General features: G+C 36.8%; 1 protein-coding gene across 4 annotated transcripts; it reads right to left on the reverse strand.

Annotated features, from left to right (window-relative positions):
• Positions 1 to 187: 187 nt before the first annotated feature.
• LOC135084968 (aldo-keto reductase AKR2E4-like) lies at positions 188 to 22547 on the reverse strand. Of its 4 annotated transcripts, none has more exons than XM_063979728.1 (7): positions 22492 to 22547; positions 3719 to 3811; positions 3023 to 3205; positions 2108 to 2224; positions 1496 to 1663; positions 923 to 1123; positions 188 to 553 (listed from the first exon to the last, which is right to left on the reverse strand). In XM_063979728.1, the coding sequence occupies exons 1-7, from the start codon at positions 22540 to 22542 to the stop codon at positions 332 to 334; spliced, it is 1035 nt and encodes a 344-aa protein (XP_063835798.1). In that variant the 5' UTR covers positions 22543 to 22547; the 3' UTR covers positions 188 to 331. The 4 variants fall into 4 exon arrangements, with proteins under 4 accessions (XP_063835798.1, XP_063835797.1, XP_063835796.1 ...); XM_063979727.1 differs by lacking the exon at positions 22492 to 22547 and adding an exon at positions 9884 to 9993 and having other exon boundaries at positions 1496 to 1660; XM_063979726.1 differs by lacking the exon at positions 22492 to 22547 and adding an exon at positions 9884 to 9992.
• Between the last annotated feature and the right edge of the window lie 218 nt (positions 22548 to 22765).

Consider the following 22765-nt stretch of genomic DNA (forward strand, 5'->3'; position numbering starts at 1 on the left):
ATATGGTAAAAAATTGCTTTCATGTTTAATTTTATGCAAGGAATCGTTGCATGGTTTTACTGTACTTTTATTATTATCTGTAATCAAAATGAAGTTAACTATGGCTGATCATCATCATTACATACCTACATTATACTCAATAATCAATAAGTAGGGTGTGAAAAATAGATAAAAATAAGTACAAAAATAAATTTCATTCTTTAATACTGTTATACTTATCTTGAATTCACATTAATTATTAAACATCAGTACAAAAATTTCATCAAAGAAACCTGACTTTTTATCACAATAATAAATCTTAAAATTTACTGAGTAACAATCACATCATCTGTTAATCTCTAAGAAAAGGATTTGCTGCCGGGCTCGCAATCTTTTCGAAGGGATAATAGGGATGATCCTGCCAGAACGAGGGCAGAGTGTATCTAGTGTTAGAGTTGTAATCGTTGATCCTGTTTATTTCCTCCGGAGCGAGCTTAAAGTCGAATATATTGATGTTTTCTTCTAAACGCTTCGGATTTACACTCTTTGGTATTGGCACGATGTTTCTGTCAACCTGTAAAAAAATATTTCTATCAATCGGACTTCCAGATACGCACTCAAAATAAATTATGATTTGTTTTTGTGGCTAAAAATCAATAAGTCTCAATTTTAAGTTAAAAAGGCAAACGAAGTGAGAAACATAACAAAATACCAAACAAATAAACATTTAAGGAGTTATTACAAAAAGTTAAACGGACGTTAAACACTTGTTTAAATTGACATTTCGTATGCTTTAATTTGAAACACGTGGTTAACGTCTGTTTAAGTTTTTTTGTAATGACACCGGTCGGTAGTGTAAGCTTTAAAATACTACTCAATCATCACATCACACAACGTTTCTAGCTACAGATCTAACTGTCAGATATAAAGAATTTATACGTACCAACCACCGCAACGCTACTTGAGCTGGAGTTTTGCGGTATTTCTTGGCGACATCAGCCAAACGTGGGTCGGTGAATCTGGGGCCAGGCAGTTCCATGCCATATCTCATCACAAGCGCGCCGAATGGACTGTAACCCATGACAACTATTCCCTCAGAGTGGGCAAACTGTACCAGCTCCGTTTGGATGATTTGAGGGTGGACCTGAAAAATGAATAAACTGAATTAGATAGGTGTATTTTTTTTATTATGGTGCACTTTTTCGTTAACCTCAATTTGAAAAAATCTATTATTAGATTTATTTTTATAACTACGTGACTTTTAATAAAGAAATTTAATGGTCTCAGAAATTTAACTACGACTAAGTGACTTGCACAATACAAACCGCGATTCAGCATTTGTTTGAATGATTTAAACATTAGATATATCGTATCAGCTGAATGACGGCCTCCCCCAAGGATTTCCACAAAGACCGGTCCTGCGCGACCTTTACCAGAACGTCCGTCCACCTAGTGGGAGGCCTGCCTACACTACGTCTTCCGGCTCGTGGTCGCCACTCGGGTATACTCTACTCACCTCAATTTGTAAAGCAGTTGGTTTAATTTCCGCTTCTCTCAATAGTCTTGTTAACTGTTCCTTGTTGAAGTTGGACACACCAATGGACTTGGCCAGCCCGAGGCGTTGGACATCTTCCATCCCACGCCATGTCTCGATGTAGTCAGTATCAGAATGAGAGTAGTCCTCCTGGAAAATGTGGCACTTATGAACGTCAACATACACTAAAAAAAAGGTAGCACCTAAGGGACACTTTACATTTCTCCTTATCTTTTGGGCCGGCCAGTGACATAACTATAGGGTGGCAGGACTGGCAAAATGCCACGGGCCCCCGACCCTAATCGCACCCACCCCCTTGCTCGCGTTGCTTCAGCGCGATGGTCCCGCGGGCCCCCCTGAAAAATAACTCTAGATACGCCACGGGGGGCCTCCATGAACGGAATTTGCCACGGGCCTCCCATGGTATAGTTACGACACTGGGGCCGGCACCATTTCTTAGAAGATTATAATTATTATCTATTTATTTATTACTTCACGCATAAAATACAATTACATGAATAAATAAATAATAAACATTTTCGTAAAAGAAATCGTGCAATGAATTATATCAGTTCTATTTTCAATGTTACTCACATTGAGACCCATCGGCCAATGCATCAAGTACAAGTCAACATAGCTGAGTCCCAGCTTCGTTAGAGATTCCTTCATTGCTTCCATTACTTCTTCTCGCTTGTGGTCTGTATTCCACAACTAAAAAAACAAGTTTGCATGAGTATAGTAATATTCGATTTACTATAGGTTTAGCGCTTAACTCAGTGCCTGAGGTAAGTATAGGAGCGACACGGGAGGGTGTTTTTAAGAGTTAAACGTCAGTGAGACTTCTGATTATTCTTCAGATGATTTATAATGCTCTGTTACGTCATAATTATTATGTCAAAGTGAATGACTTTGCTGCTGTGTTGCTCACATACCTCACATTATCACATACTTCAAGCACTAATTGAGTTAAGCGCTATAACTGTTACGGTCAAAGTGATAAATGTGAAAATTATGAATAATCGCCGGTTATTATGAATAATTACCGCATGATTTGGTAAATGTGATTAATATGAGGTCATTTATGTGTGTATAAAACTAAATAGGCGGCTTAGGGGTGGCCCAAGGGCCACCCCCGCCGCACCTTAACCTATTTTTCACTTTAAATCAAAACATTATGTTGTAGGCATCATGGAAAAGTAATATTATGCAAAAAACATTCCAAACTCATTATGCCAAATTATATTAATATATGATATCAAAACGTTCAAAAGTTTGGCTGTACACGAGCACGTACACAATATGTTGTTCTCTTTTATGAAATTTGTTAGTACTAAGGTTGAATTATTAAATAATCACTGTTAAATGTGATTAATTTATCACTTTCACCGCGACTGTCGGGAATTATTCATAATAACCGGTTATTATTAATAATTTTCAATTTATCACATTAACCGTAACATAACTATAGAAATCATTAACATCTTCTTTACAAAATAGTTTGAAAAATACCTTAGTGGTTATAAACAAGTCTTCTCGTTTGATTTCACCGCTAGCAAGCTTCATCCTCAGCGCCTCACCAATCTCAGCTTCCGTATTGTAAATAGCGGCTGTGTCGATATGACGGTACCCAGCGTTCAATGCGTGAATTATAGCGTCGTGCAGCATGTTATTTTCAGAATTGACTGGGCCATCCTGAAACGTAGACACAAAATTTATGTATTTTTTAAAAACCTTACTAGTTAAGAGTTGCGTACGCTTTTAAGTTTAGTTTCAAATGTAATTTGTTTTTTTCTATTTTAAATTAGCATTGAAAACTCCTAGGCTTATGTATAACTCATTTTTATATGCTATTTGTATTAAACTATAAGCTGTATGAAAATAATTGCAAATAAAAATTAAAAAAATAAGCAGAGTTGAAAATAAACAATGTTTTGACACAACAGGGTGTACCAATCAAAGTCAAAAAACTCAAAAATAGTGAACGTATCAAAAAATGGGTAATTAAAAATTAAGAGTTGACATCCCCAAATCGCGCGCTTTTTAAAAACATCAGAATAAGTGAAGGTCAAAGGAAATGCATGCACTCATCCAATCGATCAAAATGACAAACGTAAATATTTTTGTTTCTTTTAAACACGTCAGATAAATGTGTAAATGCTAAGGTGTTAGGTATTTCCATTATCTATGAATAGTTAATTACGTTACCTTGCCAAATCCTAAATAGGTGCCAAGAGCTATCGCTGGCATGTAATTTCCGTCGTTCATTTTCAGCTTCGGAACTTCTACCCCGACCACCATCTGTGAAAAAATAAAAAAATATCATGAGGCTTTAAAAAATCATAAAATACCTACTTGGATTTTGCCGCTAAATTGTTTTACAACAACAGACCATCATGCCTCAATCGTTTAGGTTATGTATTGCCACATGAGTTACGTAGAATCAAGTGGCTTGCCTTAGCTCTGTGTTCGTGAATGAATATTCAAACTGTAGTACACAAGATAGCTGTGTGCAGTTAATCGCAATTTAAACTAAAGTTAGCGTCGCGTAGTTTCGTCTGCAAAAATACCGGTTTGGCACAGTCTTTCAAATTCTCAACTAAAGTATGAAGTTGAATTTTGAAGACCCTTTAAATTTTAATTTTACCCGACTGCGCCAGGAGGGTTATGTTTTAAAGAATTTAATTGAGTAAGCAAATTAGTAATAATTGAGTAGGTATAACGCCGACAAAGAGACTTTTCTGCAACTACCTATTTATATTTATTATCTGCATTAATTATAGGCTAGGCTATTTCAATAAGAAACAGCCTAATTGTGCCCTTCCTTGAGCTATTCTCCTATATTTTATAGGTACTATCTAATAACTTTAGATATTAATAAGATAAAATAGTAAGTAATTTTATCTTTTTAATATCGAATTATGGATTTCCGCAACTTACCGCCTGACCTGATACCTACTATTAATATAGATATAATATTATTGTTTTGCGTCAAAATCCGTCCAGTATTTTGCGTAAAAGACTTAAACATCCATTCATTCTTCTTAAACGCACGTTTTATATTTTTGTTAAGATTAACGTAAATACTGATCCACAAGCATGTCGACATATCACCAGGAAAAAGGCACTAAGATAAATTAGTTACAGAATTATTAGTTACCTAAGTTTTTGTGTGATAAATTAATGTAGGTAATTTTATCCTTAAGATACCATGAAGTTGAACAAAGGTTTTTTGTGTGATAAATATTATTTTATCCTTACGATACCATGAACCAAGTTTTTAACCGACTTCAAAAAAGGAGGAGGTTATAATGTTCGACTGTATGTATTTTTTTTTTTCTATGTATGTTCACCGATTACTCCGTCAATTGTGGACCGATTTTCAAAATTCTTTTTTTGTTCGATAGGGTATACTTTTGAGGTGGTCCCATTGTCACCAAGTCAGGATCTGATAATGGGATCCTAGGGAAATCGAGGGCAACCCTCAAATTTTATAGGCACGTATATCGTTTTTCAAACTTTTTCTTAAGTTATTCAAGTATTTGCTCCTGGAAATCATCATCTCATATTGATGAGCTGATGATAGAAGGTAAAACTCCTTAATGCTTAGGAGTTGGAGGATAATTCTTTTAATTTTATAGATAAGTATAGTTTCTAAAGTTATTCAAGTGTTTACATCAGATATTCATCATCTCATCATGATGAATTGGTCATGGTAGGTACAACTCCTTAATGCTTAGGAGTTGGAGGATAATTCTTTAAATATTATAAGTACAAATAGACCAACAGTTGTATTCTTTCATGTTTTTAAGGTGGGCTGACGGTTTAGGGTCTTTTAGGTTTCCTATATGGTAACCTGTATTTTGTATGGAATATTATTTACACTAGACATGAAGAATATGGTGTCAATGTAGGTACTGCCTACCTTCAGTGGTAACATCAAGGTAATAATTCGTTCGTTCGTTTCAGCCAAATGACGTCCACTGCTGGACAAATAATTAGTTAACTAAAAAGCAAGAAATAAGTAAAATTTTATAAAAAAAAATAAAACCGACTCCAAAAAACCTACACTAAAAAGTAGAAAAATAATTACTAATTTCCTACTTATTTATTAGGACGAATTAATATTTATGTAGGTATACCATGATTGATACTTTTGGAGTCGGTGCAGGCAAACTTTACATGTTTCTTATTTGTGACCGAATTTGCTTTTGCATGTAGACTTATTTTATTTTTAAGTAACTAGTTATGCACAAGGGCACTTTAAACCAAACATGTGTTCTTATTATAGTTGTAAAAAGATTCATTTTGAAGCAAAAATGTACAGTCTGTAATCCTATAGAGTCCGTGAGGAATTTAGAGGTCAATTAAAAATACATTATCAAGATTACCGCAGTAATGCTAGTTTGCCATTTAAAACACGCTCGCCTTCAATATTTTCCTAGACGATAAGTGCAATTTCAAGGTATACTTAGTTCATTAACATAGACATCAGACATCAGGTCATTATCCACTACAGGAGCACGACCTACTTGATTAACCGCTGCAACTCCTGTGTAGCCAGGATCTACAGCTTGACCGCCAACAACCCAACCAGTGAAGGCCAAGTTTGTCCCGGGGGAAAGTTAAACTGCCATTGGACCCGCAACGAAATTATCAGAAGAACATAGGAGGAGTTCGAAGTTAAGGTTCGACTTCCCTCCGTTGCAAAGCGGATGACAGGTGACAAACAAAGGTTTAGTAACCTTTATGAAAAGATAATGCACCATAGGTAGGTAGGTAGGTAGGTACGCAAAACTCCGAAACCGAGTTTATGAATAAACAGAAATACAGAAATAGTAACACAAACAGTTATAACACAAATACTTTAATCTACATTATTATTATGAAGAGGATAGATTTTATTGTTTATTTGTATTGAATAGACCGAAACTACTCCGTTGAAAAATTATTTCACCATTAACCTACATTATTTTCTCGACGGTCCCTACGTACAATTCAGTATCTACCAGTTCCGTGATTTGCCGTTTTTGTTTGCAAAACCTTCAGAGGACCCAACAGTTGCGGCTCAGTTAAAAAAACATACACTTTTTATTCAAATTGAACCTTAAAACGCCAAAAAACAAATCCCGCAACTACAAAATTAGAACGATTTCCGCAGTAAAATTGCATTAGTGGGAGTTACGAAAGTTTACGCTGGACCTCACGCTTAGCTCCGCTCGCCCAGCCCCGCAACTGCCACTTTCATTCACGCAGATCGAGTGAATTGATACGTAATTTATGAAGAAAATAGGTATTATTATGGTTTCTAACCTAATCTATTTCACTCAACATTATACCAACGGCAAATTAATCAATTAACTGTAGGAACCTGGTAGTTGCGTTGTTTCATTAGGGAAAATTAAAGTTACTATTATAAGTAAGTGGCACTTACCTATTTTTACGTCGGAAAATTAAAGTATCATCTAGCCGTAACTGCCACTATAAATGTTTTACTTTGGAAAAGTTTGTTTTATGTCTATAAGCAAGTGCCAGTAACGGTGTTTTACGCTGAGAAATTGTATTTTAGCAATATCTGGTGGAGATAAAAGTGAAGACAAAACAATATAAAATATGATATACAACACGACTGAAGTATCTAGGGTCATTTATTAGACTTAACGCAACCAAGTTCTTCTCCTATGCTACTTTTTACAAGATACAAGTTTGTAAAAATATCGTTAAATTTATTTTATTTATTTATCAAGCATATTATGGCATTCAGAAATAAATATAAGTAGGTAACACTTACAAACAAAAGTTTCAATTAACTGTAGTTAGAAGCTACTATTACATGATAATGCTTACATGATATTGCATACATACCCGTCAGAAGGATGAGGTATACCCACTAAAAATACCCTGATGTCCCCGTCACTCGCTATAAGTGCTAACTTTGAGGTTCCAGACAAAGACCTCCCGCCTACACGGCGACAGTTGGGACGAGAGCAGCTGGAAGTATACAGCTTTCTCGTACACACACTCACCGTCAGGAGACGATGGTGGTGGCCTATGCAATGCCTCCCGTGCAGCCTCACGACTCCGTTACGCTGGCCATTACTAAGGAACGGGACTATTCCCACCTCTCGTTCCCACCACTGCAACTCCTGTGTAGCCAGGATCTACAGCTTGACCGCCACAAAAACCCAACCAATGAAGGTCAAGTTTGTCCCGGGGGAAAGTTAAACTGTCATTGGACCCGCAACGAAATTAATCAGAAGAACATAGGAGGAGTTCGAAATTAAGGTTCGACTTCCCTCCATTGCAAAGCGGATGACAGGTGACAAACAAAGGTTTAAAACCTTTAAGAAAAAGATTATGCACCACGGACAATAAATTAAATTATGAGCCTATCTTATGAGCAATTAGCAACTACCTGCCAATAATATTTTTCACGAAATCGCTTAAAAGCACGGAAATTTACTAAGGAAGGAAGATAAAACGCAATCATACTATCACCTTCCCTGGAACGAATTCAAATGCACCCGCACTTGCTTCGTAGTCGCGCTATCGTACCGCAGCTTCTTTCGGCACCTTGTCTTCTCAGATAGAGGTGATTTATTACCACCCAGGTTTTGTTACCGTCCACATAGCTTTGACTATGCTATCCCGCAAGAATATGGTGTGCCGTATGCTCCTAGCCACCACAATACAGTTAGGGCTCGAAGGATCCGTGCCCAGTCATGGTGCGATCGCTCGAGCAACCTTAAACTTCTGCACGAGTGCGAATAAAGTTCAGTGACCCAACTTAGCTACGGCGAGGTAGTTTATCAACTACTAGACTACAGCACAGTCTAGCGAGTCTCACGTCAAATGGCTTCTCTGTCCTCCTAATGCGGAGCTTTCACCTCGTTCTTCACGCTGCATTAAAGCCGACGATGTAGCCCTGTAGACTTTCTGGGCCTGTTAAGATCTTAGAAGATGGGCAGCGTTACCTTTCCCTACGAGGGTGATGCCTTAGATGGGAGTCCTGTACAGAATTATGCTTTTGAGGGTGCCAGTATAGAGCTCCCGGCCTTTCTCCATAGCCTTCCGACATAGAGTTTTCGGACCTCCAAATTAGGGAAGCAGCCATGAAAAAGCAAGCTGTCTTCCATATGCATGGCGACGAATTGGAAAAAGTGCGAGCTGCCACTGGTTATATACAGTTAAGGTCACCGTATTTGCACTCACTACTTGGTGCCACTGGTGATTAACAGGATAACTCTTAGATATTTGATCTGGGCCTTAGTTTTGACAGTGGTGTGGGCGTCAGGTTAAGGTGTCAGGGATGCCTTTAAACATAATGCCGTCTGTTTCGCCCAGGCAAGCCACCTCGCTGTGATAGTTATTTATTTATGAGGATATTCATGTAATGATGAAACTATCTGCATGACAGAAAATATGAAATATTGAAATATCCATGCCCTTGAAAAGGGTTCCATTTAGTACCCAGTTGTATTCAATGTTCCACAAGATCGAACTCAAAAAAGAGCCATGTTGATCTTCGGACTCGATGCCATGCCGTCAAACCTGGCCGGCACTATTGACAAAGAAAATTTACCGGTTCTACAAGTATTCTTCAGTCAAAAGACCCCTTAGATAAGGAAGAATCTTAAGGTATTGAGTGCCTCCAAAATGCAACTATCTGGGAAACGAGGCGCGACGCTGTTATACCTTGTCGAGCAGGACTATGGGCCTAGAGTGAGAGTTGCGGTCAGTAGTAGCTGAACTTTGTTCCCGTGTACAATTGCTTATGTGGCAGTTAATAAGTTAAACAAATATATTACTCCGACGTAAAAGTTAGTAAGTACCACTTACGTCATTTGTAATTAGAAACTTTCCGTTGTATAAGTGAGTAAATGACAAATAATACACTTATTGTGACTATTTTTTGATAATTCTTCATGTTTTGATAAAATATACCTCATATAAAACTATTATACCAAATTTCATCAATGTATGATAAATAGAACGCGAGCTACACATGTTTAAACCTTCAAACCGCTCTCCTGTAAAATTGGCCGTTTTCAGATACGTTTTTATACGTAGGGACCGTCGTTCTGATGTACATATTACGAAGTTACGAAGTTCGCCGAGTCAACTTGTCTTCACTAAAATGCTACTTGTAAAGAAATAGAAAATCCTGTAAAAATTTTAAAAGAACAAATTGTAACGGTAAAAAATTAAACTTGCCTACTTACGGTAGGATTAATTAATTAGATAGGGCAGTCGCCCGGCAAACGAAAGGTCGTGGGTTCAATTCCCGTCTTAGGCAGTTCGATATTTTAAAGTTGTTTATTTAAAATTTAGTTTAAGAAGCGAGTAATCGCTAAGAAATTTAAAAAAACTTACGGTACTATCTGCAGAACTCCTGTTCCTACCAAAACCAAAGTAACCACGGATTCTTCTCAATACTTCGTTTTCTCCGAAACACATACTAATTTATTGCAAAAAAATAATTTATTTCAATTATCAGCAGTAAAACGCTCGGTATGCTATCCACCCACGAGTAAAATGAGCGTGAGTAGGATGATTTGAAATGAGATAACTACAACTACCTACATATTAAATAAATTGTACATAGTACCTACCTACCTACAGTTGCAGTAAGCTGTTGTTTATGGCACACAGCATCAATAGACATTAAGGACGCGCGCACACTTGTGACTTGAAGGTTTTCTTCACGAAGGTATTTAAAAGAATATTATTAAACAGTACTGTACCGTTATTCGAAGCCTTTATAATGAGAGTAGTGTCTGTCTTTTCCTGTTTGAGTACTAGTTTTGACGTATAATCTGCCCACGTGACTTCCGTTCCGGTCCCCCCCCGCCTAAGCACGCCTCAATTAGCGACACTAGCGCCACCAATGGTAGCTCGAAACTAGGTTTCGATATTCTCGCCATTGGTGTTTTAGTTCCCGTTCGAGAGGGTCGTAGAATTAGCTCCGCTAGTTCGCGACCCATCTCACAGGTACTAGTCGTGACGTGATTCAGGTAAAATATTACCATCATAATGTAAGTACTTCTAAATTATTATGTACTGGCTGAAAACTTATAAAAATTACTGTGATTACTTATTTCGCAGTGTAATTTATTTTTACAACGGTGTTACCGTTCGGGGGTAGATTGCATTCAATCTAACTCAGTGTAATTTTTAATAATTATCTTTCTTCTCTAGTAATACTTGTACCTAACGGTATTCCGTTAGACGTGTTTTAAAAGTAACATTACTTTTTAGCAATGTTTGTTTCTAACGGTTTTTCGTTACATATGTTTTTAAGCTAACTTTTCTTCTTAGCAATGTTCGTACCTGACGGCGTGTTCCGTTAGATGTGTTTTAAAACTAACATTCCTTTTTAGCAATGTTTGTGCCTAACGGTTTTCGTTAGATGTGTTTTAACACTAGAGTGCTCGCGCCCCTAAATACTCCTAGAGTGCTCGCGCGGGTCACATATGTCACCCATTATGATATGGGTTTATTTTTTCTAATATTATTTAATACAAGTAAAACAATTTATAATATTAAACATAAACAATATTTCTTACTAAATAATTAAAAAAAAGTGAGTAATTCTTTCATGAACTCATGTTATACACCAAAATAAATACTTCAATATTTTCCAAATATTTTAGAGTCGACGAGACCAAAGTCGTTTAAATAGTCCTTGGACCCATTATTTTGGCAAAAATATTACCTAATTAGAAAGTTAATCAATAGATTGATCTTATTCTGTGATATTTTGATCACAACTCGGGCACGATTTGATTTGATGATCTGGACAAAAACGCCTATTCCACTTGTTACATTTGCTTACGAGTGGTTCGATTTCTTGCTCTTGTGCGATAAACACATCGTCCTTTGCCACAGTACTGGCAAGTTTTGTGCTAGTTGGTGTTCTCGCAACCCCAGAAGAATCCTGGTTTTTAATTTTATAGGCCTAGGTGTATTATTACTACATTACTTACAATCTAAAACAACTACTTTCTTGCATCAGTTTATGCTTATAAAACAATATAATTATTGTAAAAGTTTAAAAAATGGTTAAAAAGAATAACTTTGAACTTACATGAAAGTAAACTTGATTTTAAACCGCGATGATAAGATCTCAAACAATTCCTCGAGTGCTCGCGCGGGGGACATGCGTCACCCAAACACTTTAAATGTTTTCTGCACTCACATTGATGCGTCTAGCAAGATGGTGTTACTACTATCATGTGCGACAATACATGCTCGAGGAATACCTGAGAAGGTAGCACTGTAGCTCGATACCTTGAAAAAATATTTACAAATTTTACACCCTGGGTGACATATGTCACCCGCGCGAGCACTCTAGTGTTAAAACTAATATTCCTTTTTAGCAATGTTCATTCCTAACGGTATAACACTCCTTTTTAGCTGTGTTTGTTCCTAAGGGTTTTCCGTTAGATGTCTTTATTTTTAAAAGGAAAGAGGAAATATTATGTCCACGTGCAGAAGAGGAGCAAGAGTTGGCGTAGAGGTCAAATCAAAGGATGGTGTGGTGTAATGTGATAGTCGCAAGATGTGATTGCTTGCTACAATAAGCTGTAAGTACCAACTTACCAATACCATTTCAGACATACGAATTCCATCGGACGGATTGTGTTGATTTATAAATCAACAAAATAAATAAACGGTAAACTACCGTTATCAATATGCATCCGGGGAAAGTATGAAAACTTCCACTAGGTAGGGTAGCGTACCGACGTACCTACCCTACCGCCATTATGGAAGTCTAACGCATGGCTTATAACCCAAGAGTGAAGTGTGCAGTTTGTCCTATTAGGATACGGTACGTAGGTATAATAATACCTTTGTGGTTTTCTTAAACTATGATTTCAGGAAAACGCTATGCTGTTACTGTGTAGATAAACAGTGAGTCTGTGTAATAAACGGTGAAGGAGATACGCAGTTTATTTGATGCTAGCGGCGTCTGGAAAATTTTTCGGCAGCAATACGATCGCAACTCTGCTCCGCAGATCGATCTGAGATTTCGTCTTATGCTAAATACCTACAGTGGAAAACTCAAACTGGCTACTCGGCAAGCTAGATGGCAGTGTAACCAAAGCGCAGCAGCATAATCCTGTAGCGAGGGTAAGTTCTCTTGGAGCAAACAGGGAAAAACCAGGAGCCAGAACCTTTTCTCCCTCATCCCACCGGGATAGGAGAAAACTCAAACACTCAAGGAGTTTCATATTGAGCCAGGCAACGCCGCTCATTTTTATCTATGCCGAGAGGTCTTAGTAGGGCATTGGTCCAAACCCTCTTGTTATCCCTCATCCCACTGGGATAGGAGATTACCCAAAGAGAATCGGACTCAAATCATTACATTTCGAGCCGAGCAACCTCGCTCATTTTTATTTACGTCGAGAGGTCTTAGGGCATCGCTCTAAACCCTCATGTTATCCCTCATCCCACTGGGATAGGAGATTACCCAAAGAGAACCGGACTCAAATCACTACATTTCGAGCCGAGCAACCTCGCTCATTTTTATTTACGTCGAGAGATCTTAGGGCATCGCTCTAAACTGTCATGTTATCCCTCATCCCTCTGGGATAGGAGATTACCCAAAGAGAATCGGACTCAGATCATTACATTTCGAGCCAAGCAACCTCGCTCGTTTGTATTTGCGGTTCAAAGCATGAGGGCATCGTCCTAAACTAAATCCTCATAATTTTGAAGAGTTATAGAACCCAAACGCCTTATTCCACGGCAAACGAAAATAAGTAAAGTTGCCGGGTAGACATGAGGGCTTCGCCCTAAATCCGCATAACTATAAAAGGTTCTGAAATTCTATTTTGCACGGCAAAATTAAAGTGATGTTGCCGGGAGGACATGAGGGCATCGCCCCAAATCCTCATAATTTTCAAGGGTTATGGAACCCTAATTAAAATGCTTTATTTCATGACAAAAGTAAGCTATTTAAGACCTGCCATGGGTAAAAGGTGGAGACAGAGATCATGAGATTACGCAAAAATGACTCGATTCGTGTCAGTTTGGCTTATTTCATTACTGCCGAGATGATACAAGGGCATCGCCCTAAACCTTCAGAATCTTGAAGGATGTTAATTAATCGGGGCCGCAGCTATGCGCTCTGAATTTTTGGTACCGAACAGTTAACGCCTGGAGAAATTAAATAAACTTAAGCCTTTATGCAGCCTCTGCATAGTAAAGTTCTGTACCCCCAGTGAAAAGGGATCTAACTCGACTTAGATCAAAATTGACTTTATAACATAATGTGAATCTCTGAAAAATTAGCTATTTTTGTATCTAATCGGTATGTTTCTACGACGTATAGAAAAGAAAATAATTTTGTGCCAAATGATACAAGTAAGGCTTTGTGAACCAATTTTGAGTTTTCTTTCGTGTATATTGATACATGTCTACTTTTAACAAAGTGTACCGGAGGCTTCTTTCACTTTTTTATTGTGTCAAGAGGTATGACTCGTGTTACTACTTTTTACACGATTGAAGTTGTTCAGATTGAGTTTGTGATTAACAATATAAGATGACTCATATTAATATACACAAAAAAAACTATGTATTGTTGGTTGGTGAAAAAGAATGTAACTTAATTTAAAGCACAAAAAGTGAAAGACAAAAGATTATTTATTTTGTGTATAATGATTCAATTAGACTAATACCATTAACCACAAAACTTTCGTACATGTGTAAAATGTTATAAGTTACTTAGATCAAAAACATTTGAAAATCGCAACTAATAATGTGGTTAATTATTGGTGTAAAATGATATCACTTAGCCCAAACGTCAGACTAAAGGAAAAAATAATGTCGTAGTTTTGAAATCAAAGAATTTTAGTTAATAGTTTTAATAAATAATGGTGAATATCTACTAGTAAAACATATAATTGAATTCATAGTGCCTAACGTTGTCAATAAAAGTACTTAATAAGTGCATTATCGAATTTACAAGAGCTCCAACTACCAGAACTCTTTATAAACACAACTCATCACCTTTGACAACAAATCGAACTGGGCGAGTCATGTCGAGAACAAAATAAAAATGGCCTATATAGCATTCCATCAGTGCAAGAGACTCATTGGTAGTAGATGAGGTCTCAACCCAAAGATAACACTTTGGCTCTACACGTCGGTTATATGGCCCTCTTACACATATTATTATGGATCACTTGTGTGGTGGCACAGAACACAACTATCCACAGCAAGATCAAAACTCCAAAGCCTGCAACGCCTAGTAAGCATAGCGGCCACTAGTTGTATAGAACCACTCCATCGACATCACTTGAGTACCTTCTGAATCTTAGATCTTTAGACCTCTTCATTCAGAAGGAAGCGCAAGCAGCCGCTCTAAGACTTAAAGGTAAGAACGGCATATAGAAGCAAAACAAGGAGACAGGATATTCCACGATCCTGCACAAAACCCTAATAAAAGAAATACCTCTCACCGAGGCACCCATCGACAGAATTCCCTGTGTTCACATCTTCGACTGGAGATATAATATCCAGCTTACAGCGGAAACGCAAGATTGCTCTGGAATCAATGAAGTTAGGATATACACTGACGGCTCCAAAACCCAAAAAGGTACGGGAGCTGGTGTCTTCTCGAATTACCTAAATATACTAAGAATATCAACATCACTAGATAAACACAATACAATTTTCCAAGCAGAATGCAATCAGAGCAGCACAGGCGGTTGCAACCATAGACATCCGAGGTCTGAATATAAAAATAATCTCAGATAGTGCAAGCAATACAAAGCAACTTAATATACTACATTATAATACTTATATTGGAATGCCATGACGCGCTCCTAAGTCATTGCAGACGCAAATGGACTGCACTCCTGAAGTGGATCAAAGGGCACAGTAACTCCTTGAGCAACGACGCAGCAGATGAACTGGACAGAAGGGGATCGTACACGACGGTATTTGGTCCGGAACAATTATAATGCCGATACCATAAGCACAGATAAAAATAGAAAAATAACACCACACAGAATGGAAAGATTGTGAAAGATGCAGGCAAACAAAAGATACAGTTGTGGATATGTCGAAAAATTTCTCCCGCAGCCTCATAAGACTAAACAGGGACAACATCCGCAAGGTCCTAAATGTAATAACAGGTATGTTAAACAAACACCTACACAATATAGCTGTTACAGACAGCCTACTGTGCAGAAGATGCATGGAGGTAGAAGAAAAACCGCAGCACGTGCACAAGGAGTGCACAAGCGTAGCACATCAACAGGCTCAAATTCTCCAATCACCAGGGTCGCTGCAGAAGGCCTGTAGCGACCTAGATAGGCTGCTGCTACCTGGGGGGGATCTGGAGCGGTTGGAATAGGAAGATAAACTACAAATAGCGCACAATGGTCTAATCAAGAGGCTAAGTGCAATATTCGATTGCCCTGAAAAACTAACTACGAAAGTCCTTATGTCCTTATGAATGGTTACTATGTATAAAGTAAATAATTATGTAAATGGCATGTGTTGCTGAACTTTATCTGCTTAGCTCGCAAGTATAACATGTCTTGTTAATTCATGTCTCTATTGATTTAAGAAGATTCCCGCCTTAGGCAGTTCGATTTTTTCAAGTTATTTATGATCTAAGAAGAGGCTGACAAGGGTGGCTAAATTTCTTGCGCTGCTTCTTCTCAGCACTGGCCCATTTATGTCCCAAAAGAATTGTAGGGTTCAAGTAATACTAGGACGTGTTAAAGGGCTTTTTAAAAGCCTCTTTGTTGAAAACAAATGCATTTTATGACTTTACTTTTATATTATCCTTCTGTAGCCAAAAGGCAATCAATATAGCTTGACATCATCATCTCTGGTCCAGGGTTTGATTCCTAATAGGGTAATTGTAGAAAACAAACTTTTCTATGTCTCCTGTCTAATTAGTTGATGTGAAACCATTGTTGTTTCTGGTCTTTACTACACAATTGCTTCAGCTATACTTACTTTAAAATAGGAGATAATGTATGTGATTTAGGCCGATATCATTCATGGTATATGGTGTAATAATTAATAAAATAGTAGTTTCAGATCAGAATAAACATTTAAGGAGTAAATAATTAGAATTCAGTCTCAAATTCTAGCCTTATTCCTTTACAGTCGCCACTTGTATCACTTTACACATAATTATTAGGATACTTAGATCGCTATTATGTTAGTTAGATCAGTTTACACATTTTTTTCTCACCAAAAAATTGGTGTATATTGATATAAGTTAAAATTTTTCGACGATTTACCCTAAATAACCTGAAAAAATGATTCCTCATAGTGTAATTACTTATGTTTGTTTTACAACTTTTTCTAAAATTGAAGAAACAAAAAATTATCAACAGAAATGGCGGAAAATGTATCACTTTACACTTGATAGCGTGTGGTCAATTCAGTGTGGTGTAAAATGATTTATGTTCCATTACATCACTTTGCACGAATGTAAAGTTGTCGTGCATGGTGATATAACTGTGTTTTTATTTAATTACGAAAAAACCACATGCTATATTTCCCAAACTGGCACACTGCCTAATTATATCTAACATTACCTTTCACCTAAAAAATATTTCACCAAGTTATCTCTAATAGCGATGAAGCAGGATTTTTTTTAACTTCAAATGCGATTTCCCAAAAATCACCATTTTCGACTTAACTCCCTTTTCACTGGGGGTACAGAGTTACAACTATTGCCCTGATAGTCTTTTAAATAAGGTTATACATCCATAGACGCTGGGCGGGTACCACAAAGTACTGAATACTAAAATAAGTATTTTTCTGCCTATACATACCTATAGTAAACCGACAGACTCATGCAAATGTTCTGACGGCAATTGATTCGCACAGAAAGAGTCGCGACATTCGCGCCCTTACCTATTGGACGACTTCATTCTGGGGTAACTCAGGACCCATCCTTGCTTCGGGGTCAGATATAACCCATGCCCCTATTGTAATAAAAGCATACAAGTCTGGATAATAAACACAATGAAGTCGGTCCTTACCTATATAAAATAAATAAACAAAATAATAACAGTCTTACAAACTAGTAACAGTAAAAGGTGAACTCCATAAATACAAAATGGTCTAACCGAGTCTCGGTTACCAAAAACATGCAGATCAAGTCACGTAACGTTACAAATCCTAAAGCATTGGCTATTTTCATGTTATAACACTACAATTCATGATTTGCGTGAGGCAAAGAGCATTTTAACCGCCAACTTGAGGCGCTCATGGCACCCAATACCAAGTACTTATGATCCACAATAACCAAAAGTATGAAGCTTATCTGAGCTTAAAACAAATTGGACACGCTGCATGGTAACGCATTTCGCAATTGAATTTCACTGTACAACGAAAACAGTGACTTTAGTAAACCGTACTTACTAAATATATATTAAACCGCGCAGGTTTACCTACTACAATTTGTTATTTTCTCATTTACACAAGCCATTACATTCGTTGGAGAAAAGATTGCATACCAAAAGTCACACAAGTCTTCAGTCTCTTAACTGAACTTTCCGTGTGCCCTATTATAGTGTCAATGACTACGTCTAGTCTACTTAATTTAAGTAAATAAATATAATTTATTATTAGTGTCATAATATGACACCATGTCATATTGCTAATTCGACCTTTTGTGCACCTCTGTGGTACAATAAAAATTGTCGTATGAATATGAACGAGTTTTACGAAGAATTAAGGGAATAAATAAAAACCTTCAGTCCAAGAAAGTAATTTAACTCTGATTTTTCCAATTATCACTGTGACCTTAGGGTCACACAGAAGTACATAAACATGGTTGGAATTAATTTTGGATAATTGTGCCGCACTCTTAAGCTCTTTGCTTGGGGCCGAAAGTCCTTCGCCTACCTACATGGTACAATTTACAAAATTCGTATTTGATGTGATTTAAATCCATCAATTATTATACTGTAACGAAGGTAGTCACAAGCAAAATGTTGTGGCACAAACAACTGTTTACGAGTTAGCTTGTTTTAAGTACAACAGCCTCGTGAAATATTCTAATACCTACCCGACTCGCTAGGTCAATAAAGTAATTTGTCTCTGCTGACTATTGTCACAAAAATTAGTACTTACCTACCTACAGGCAACTTAGGTATGTACACTTCAATGAATCATGAGTGACATTGGCGATGATATAAAACTTTGTGTTACACAAACATCATTACACAAATATTTTTACATAAATATTATTACATCGTGCAAATGAGCGATCGTCCAACGGCATTCAGGGTGATGAAAATAAATCATTCGAACCGATGCCCACCCTAAGGGCCTTGATGAAACCTGATAAGGTTTAGATCGGCTACGAAACTATCATTTAATTCTAGCTATGCTTGCGACTTCGTCTGCATAACTTTTCCCGCTTTCGCAACATTCTTATTGATGCTCCGCTACTATTGGTTGTAGAATGATGTAATTATGATTTTATAGCATTCGTGGTTAAAGGACTCCAACACAAAGATAATTTTTGTGTTGATGCAAATAAACTCTTCTTCAGCCCTATAACATTATTATCATAATTGCAATTACAATAATACATAATTACATATTAAGATTGCTCTGAATTAAGCTGGTTGACTAACCGTCAATAAGCTGATCTAGCTAACAAGTTATCACTGTTAGCCCTAAAGATAATGGTCGCACAGTCCTACCACAGCACCGACGTTGGTAAACCGCAAAGTTTACTAACTTTGTACTAGGAAAGTTTGTATCATTATAAATTTTATCAATTCCGACTCAAACTTCGCTATCCCTAGCGAACAGCGATAACGCGGAATACTCAGACAATACAAAAGTATCGTACCTATACATAGCCGGCTAGCTATTGTCACCTATTCATTACACCGTCCACCTAGGCTACGGTCCTGTAAAGGTTTATAAATATTAAAATCTGATCTGATACCTAAATGTGGTAAATGTTGGAGATCATCAAACGCCCGCTATCGGCAAGCGACCTTAACTATACCAGTGAATATTCTTATCCATACCTAATAATTATTCACTCTTACCGAAGCTTACATATTTCATCCAATGGTCTGATAATGTGAGTGAAGGTGAACGTAGCTTTTGAGCCTTTTACATGACGTAAAGTAACCGATAGTTCATTATTACGTAGTTAATAAACGATCCATTAAACGTGAATTTACGGAGATGCAGATGCAGTGGTTGCATTCTGTAAAATATTTTAATGTACCTGCACACAGTACATTACCACTCGGTAGACAGATAAGCGTATCCACCTAAATATTCAACAATTTTATTTAGGTTCTAACTAATTCATAACATTTCTCACTGATCAATGTCCTATTCTTAAATTGATCACATTGGCGATTACACAGCGCCACCAGGAGATAATAGACACGTCTCTCATTATAAAGGCTTCGAATAACAGTACAGTACTGTTTAATAGCGACGTTTTACCTGAAAATAAAACGTTTATTAAACATACTTACCTTATTCGAAGCCTACTTTTTAAATCTACCTGGTGTCATAAAACACAATGGCGAGAATATCGAAACCTAGTTTCGAGCTACCATTGGTGGCGCTAGTGTCGCTAATTGAGGCGTGCTTAGGCGGGGGTAGGGATGTTCCGATACCACCTAAGTATCGATACCTACTCATTTCGATAATACTCAAATATTTTTTCGATACTACTTAAATAAGTACTCTTAAAGTATCGATAGTTACTGATATCGATATTTTTTGGAACTTTTATTTTGTTTTATTATTTTGAGGGTGATATCAATGAACGTTGAAGGACAATAATTTAAACAAAATTGAGAAGAAAACAACTATTTATTTATTATAAGTTTTTATTAGGCTTATTATTAATTTAAACAAAAAACTCTTCAGCATTAAGATTGCCCAAAAACAGTAACTGTTCAAGGTATTTTGAAGACAATCTATTCCTTGTTTGTGTCATTGTTGCACCGGCTTTGGAAAAAGGCACTCGCTAGGAACTGATGTTGTAACAACAATTAAATTTTGCTGTGCATACTTGTAAAGACAAGGAAACACCAACTTCATGTCATCCCATTCTGCAAATGGGTTGCTTTTAAGAGAAACTACTGGATTTTATAAATAAAGAGAAACTTCATCTCGTTTTCGGTTGTTTTGCTGATTCGATTCGATACCACGTATTTTTGTTTCGATACCGATTATGTATCGCAAAATTGATTCGATACAATAAATACTTGGTATCGAATCAAAAGTATCGAGTACCTACTCGTATTTATTAGTATCGGAATATCCCTAGGCGGGGGGGGACCGGAGCGGAAGTCACGTGGGCAGATTATACGTCAAAACTAGTACTCAAACAGGAAAAGACAGACACTACTCTCATTATAAAGGCTTCGAATAAGGTAAGTATGTTTAATAAACGTTTTATTTTCAGGTAAAACGTCGCTATTATGCTCAATGTCGTTAAACAATATGGTGTAATTTAGCTTGTCTCAAGAGTCGAACACCATTTTGTTGACAAACGTCAGTGATCGGTACTGCGTCGAAACCATAGGGCTGACTTCGGTAAAAATATGATGTGTGACGTGAGGTGCCAAACTGCGGAAAATGGCGGAGGAAATACATGAATAAGCATGAATTACATTTTGTGTTTCTATTATTATTCAGGCAGTTAAAATACAGCACAGTATTAATTACAATGCAAATGGGTATAGAGTACACGTGCGTGCGTCAATGCTCGCTCTTGAGTGTCCTGTCGATTAAAAATATCCTAGGTTGCCGTCATGCGTGTTTTGTTTTCGATGAAAACTCGCGGAGATGAACCTACATAGTTTTGCTCATATTTTGTATCATAGTTAATCTCAGATTCTCACTTTGTTTTATTTTATTGCTTACGTCAAACGATATTATGTCATTTCAGTTATCTATTTGTTTACATGCAGATAAAAAATTTAATGAGAGCAATTTATTGAAAATGAATTGTACAACATCACTGCGTCACACACTTGCGTAAAATTAATCTAAATTATCGGTTAAAGACTTACTTACAATAACGAATGAATAAACTTATGAAAAAAAATTTTTTTGGGACTGTCGAAAAAAAAAAAGATATAAGGGTGCGCGCGCACGGGTGACTTTTGTCACCGTGACAAGATGTCTACATGGTTAAGAATAAGTACTACGTTGTCTCTCTTTTTCTCTTTATAAAAGTGTAAAAGAGAAAGATAATTATACTGTTACGTTGTCACGGTGACAAAAAGTCACCCGTGGCTAAGATAAAATTGGTCTAATAGGTCAAAAATAAATAAATCGAAGCATACCTAACATAATTTAGTTTTGACTTAAAAGTTATAATACCAGTAAAAACAATATTATGTATTTAAAATCTAAAGTTCATTTGAAAGAATTTAAATCTGCGTAACGTACTTATTGTTTTTATTTTTGATTTGATAACAATTAAAAATACATAAAACAAAAATACTTGACCTAATAAATATCACCCATTTTCGTGATAACAAGTGCGATTTTTTTTTCAGCTGACATAAACACTGTATCACTACATCTTTTATATTCTATACTTCTATACTAATATTATAAATGCGAAAGTAACTCTGTCTGTCTGTCTTGCTTTCACGCCTAAACCACTGAACCGATTCTGATGAAATTTGGCATAGAGATAGTTTGAGTCCCGGGAAAGGACATAGGATAGTTTTTATCCTAGTTTTTGAAACAGGGACGCGCGCGATAAAGTTTTTCTGTGACAGACAAAATTCCACGCAGGCGAAGCCGCGGGCGCACTAAGTAAAGAAGTATTTTAGGGTGGGTTGCACCACCTATCTTTAACGGCAACTATGACGATAACCGGTGCTTTTTGTATGGAATTTGACAGATTTTTGACGTTTGTCAAAGTTAAAGTAAGATAGTGCAACCCAGCCTTAGTAAATAATAATATGACAGTTATAATTTAAAAAAGTACGTACCGAGATAACCGGTAACAACAACACACAACTTGACAACATGGCTGCTTGCATGCAAATGACACGTTAAGTCGTACGTTACAGAACTTATTCTATTTTTATAATGCGGGAGAACTTTTTTGTAGCTTTAAGTTGTATAGTGCATTTGGTTTCGGTAGGTTCACTTTGTTGTTTTATTTAAATTACTTTTATTTGTTTACCAACTCAGGGTGGATTCGACCAAACTAGAGTAAATATTAATCTCAGAATAAATCGTCAGTTATTCGTCGACATTTTG

This window comes from Ostrinia nubilalis, chromosome 27 (genome assembly GCF_963855985.1).
Source record: "Ostrinia nubilalis chromosome 27, ilOstNubi1.1, whole genome shotgun sequence".
Taxonomy (NCBI): Eukaryota; Metazoa; Arthropoda; class Insecta; order Lepidoptera; family Crambidae; genus Ostrinia; species Ostrinia nubilalis.

Coding starts and splice junctions, on each gene's coding strand:
- LOC135084968 (XM_063979726.1), bottom strand. CDS start 9,967: ATGTGTTTCGGAGAAAACGAAGTATTGAGAAGAATCCGTGGTTACTTT. Junction 1,664..2,107: donor ATTGGCCGATGGGTCTCAAT/GTGAGTAACATT, acceptor CACATTTTCCAG/GAGGACTACTCTCATTCTGA. Junction 1,124..1,495: donor CAACTGCTTTACAAATTGAG/GTGAGTAGAGTA, acceptor TTCATTTTTCAG/GTCCACCCTCAAATCATCCA.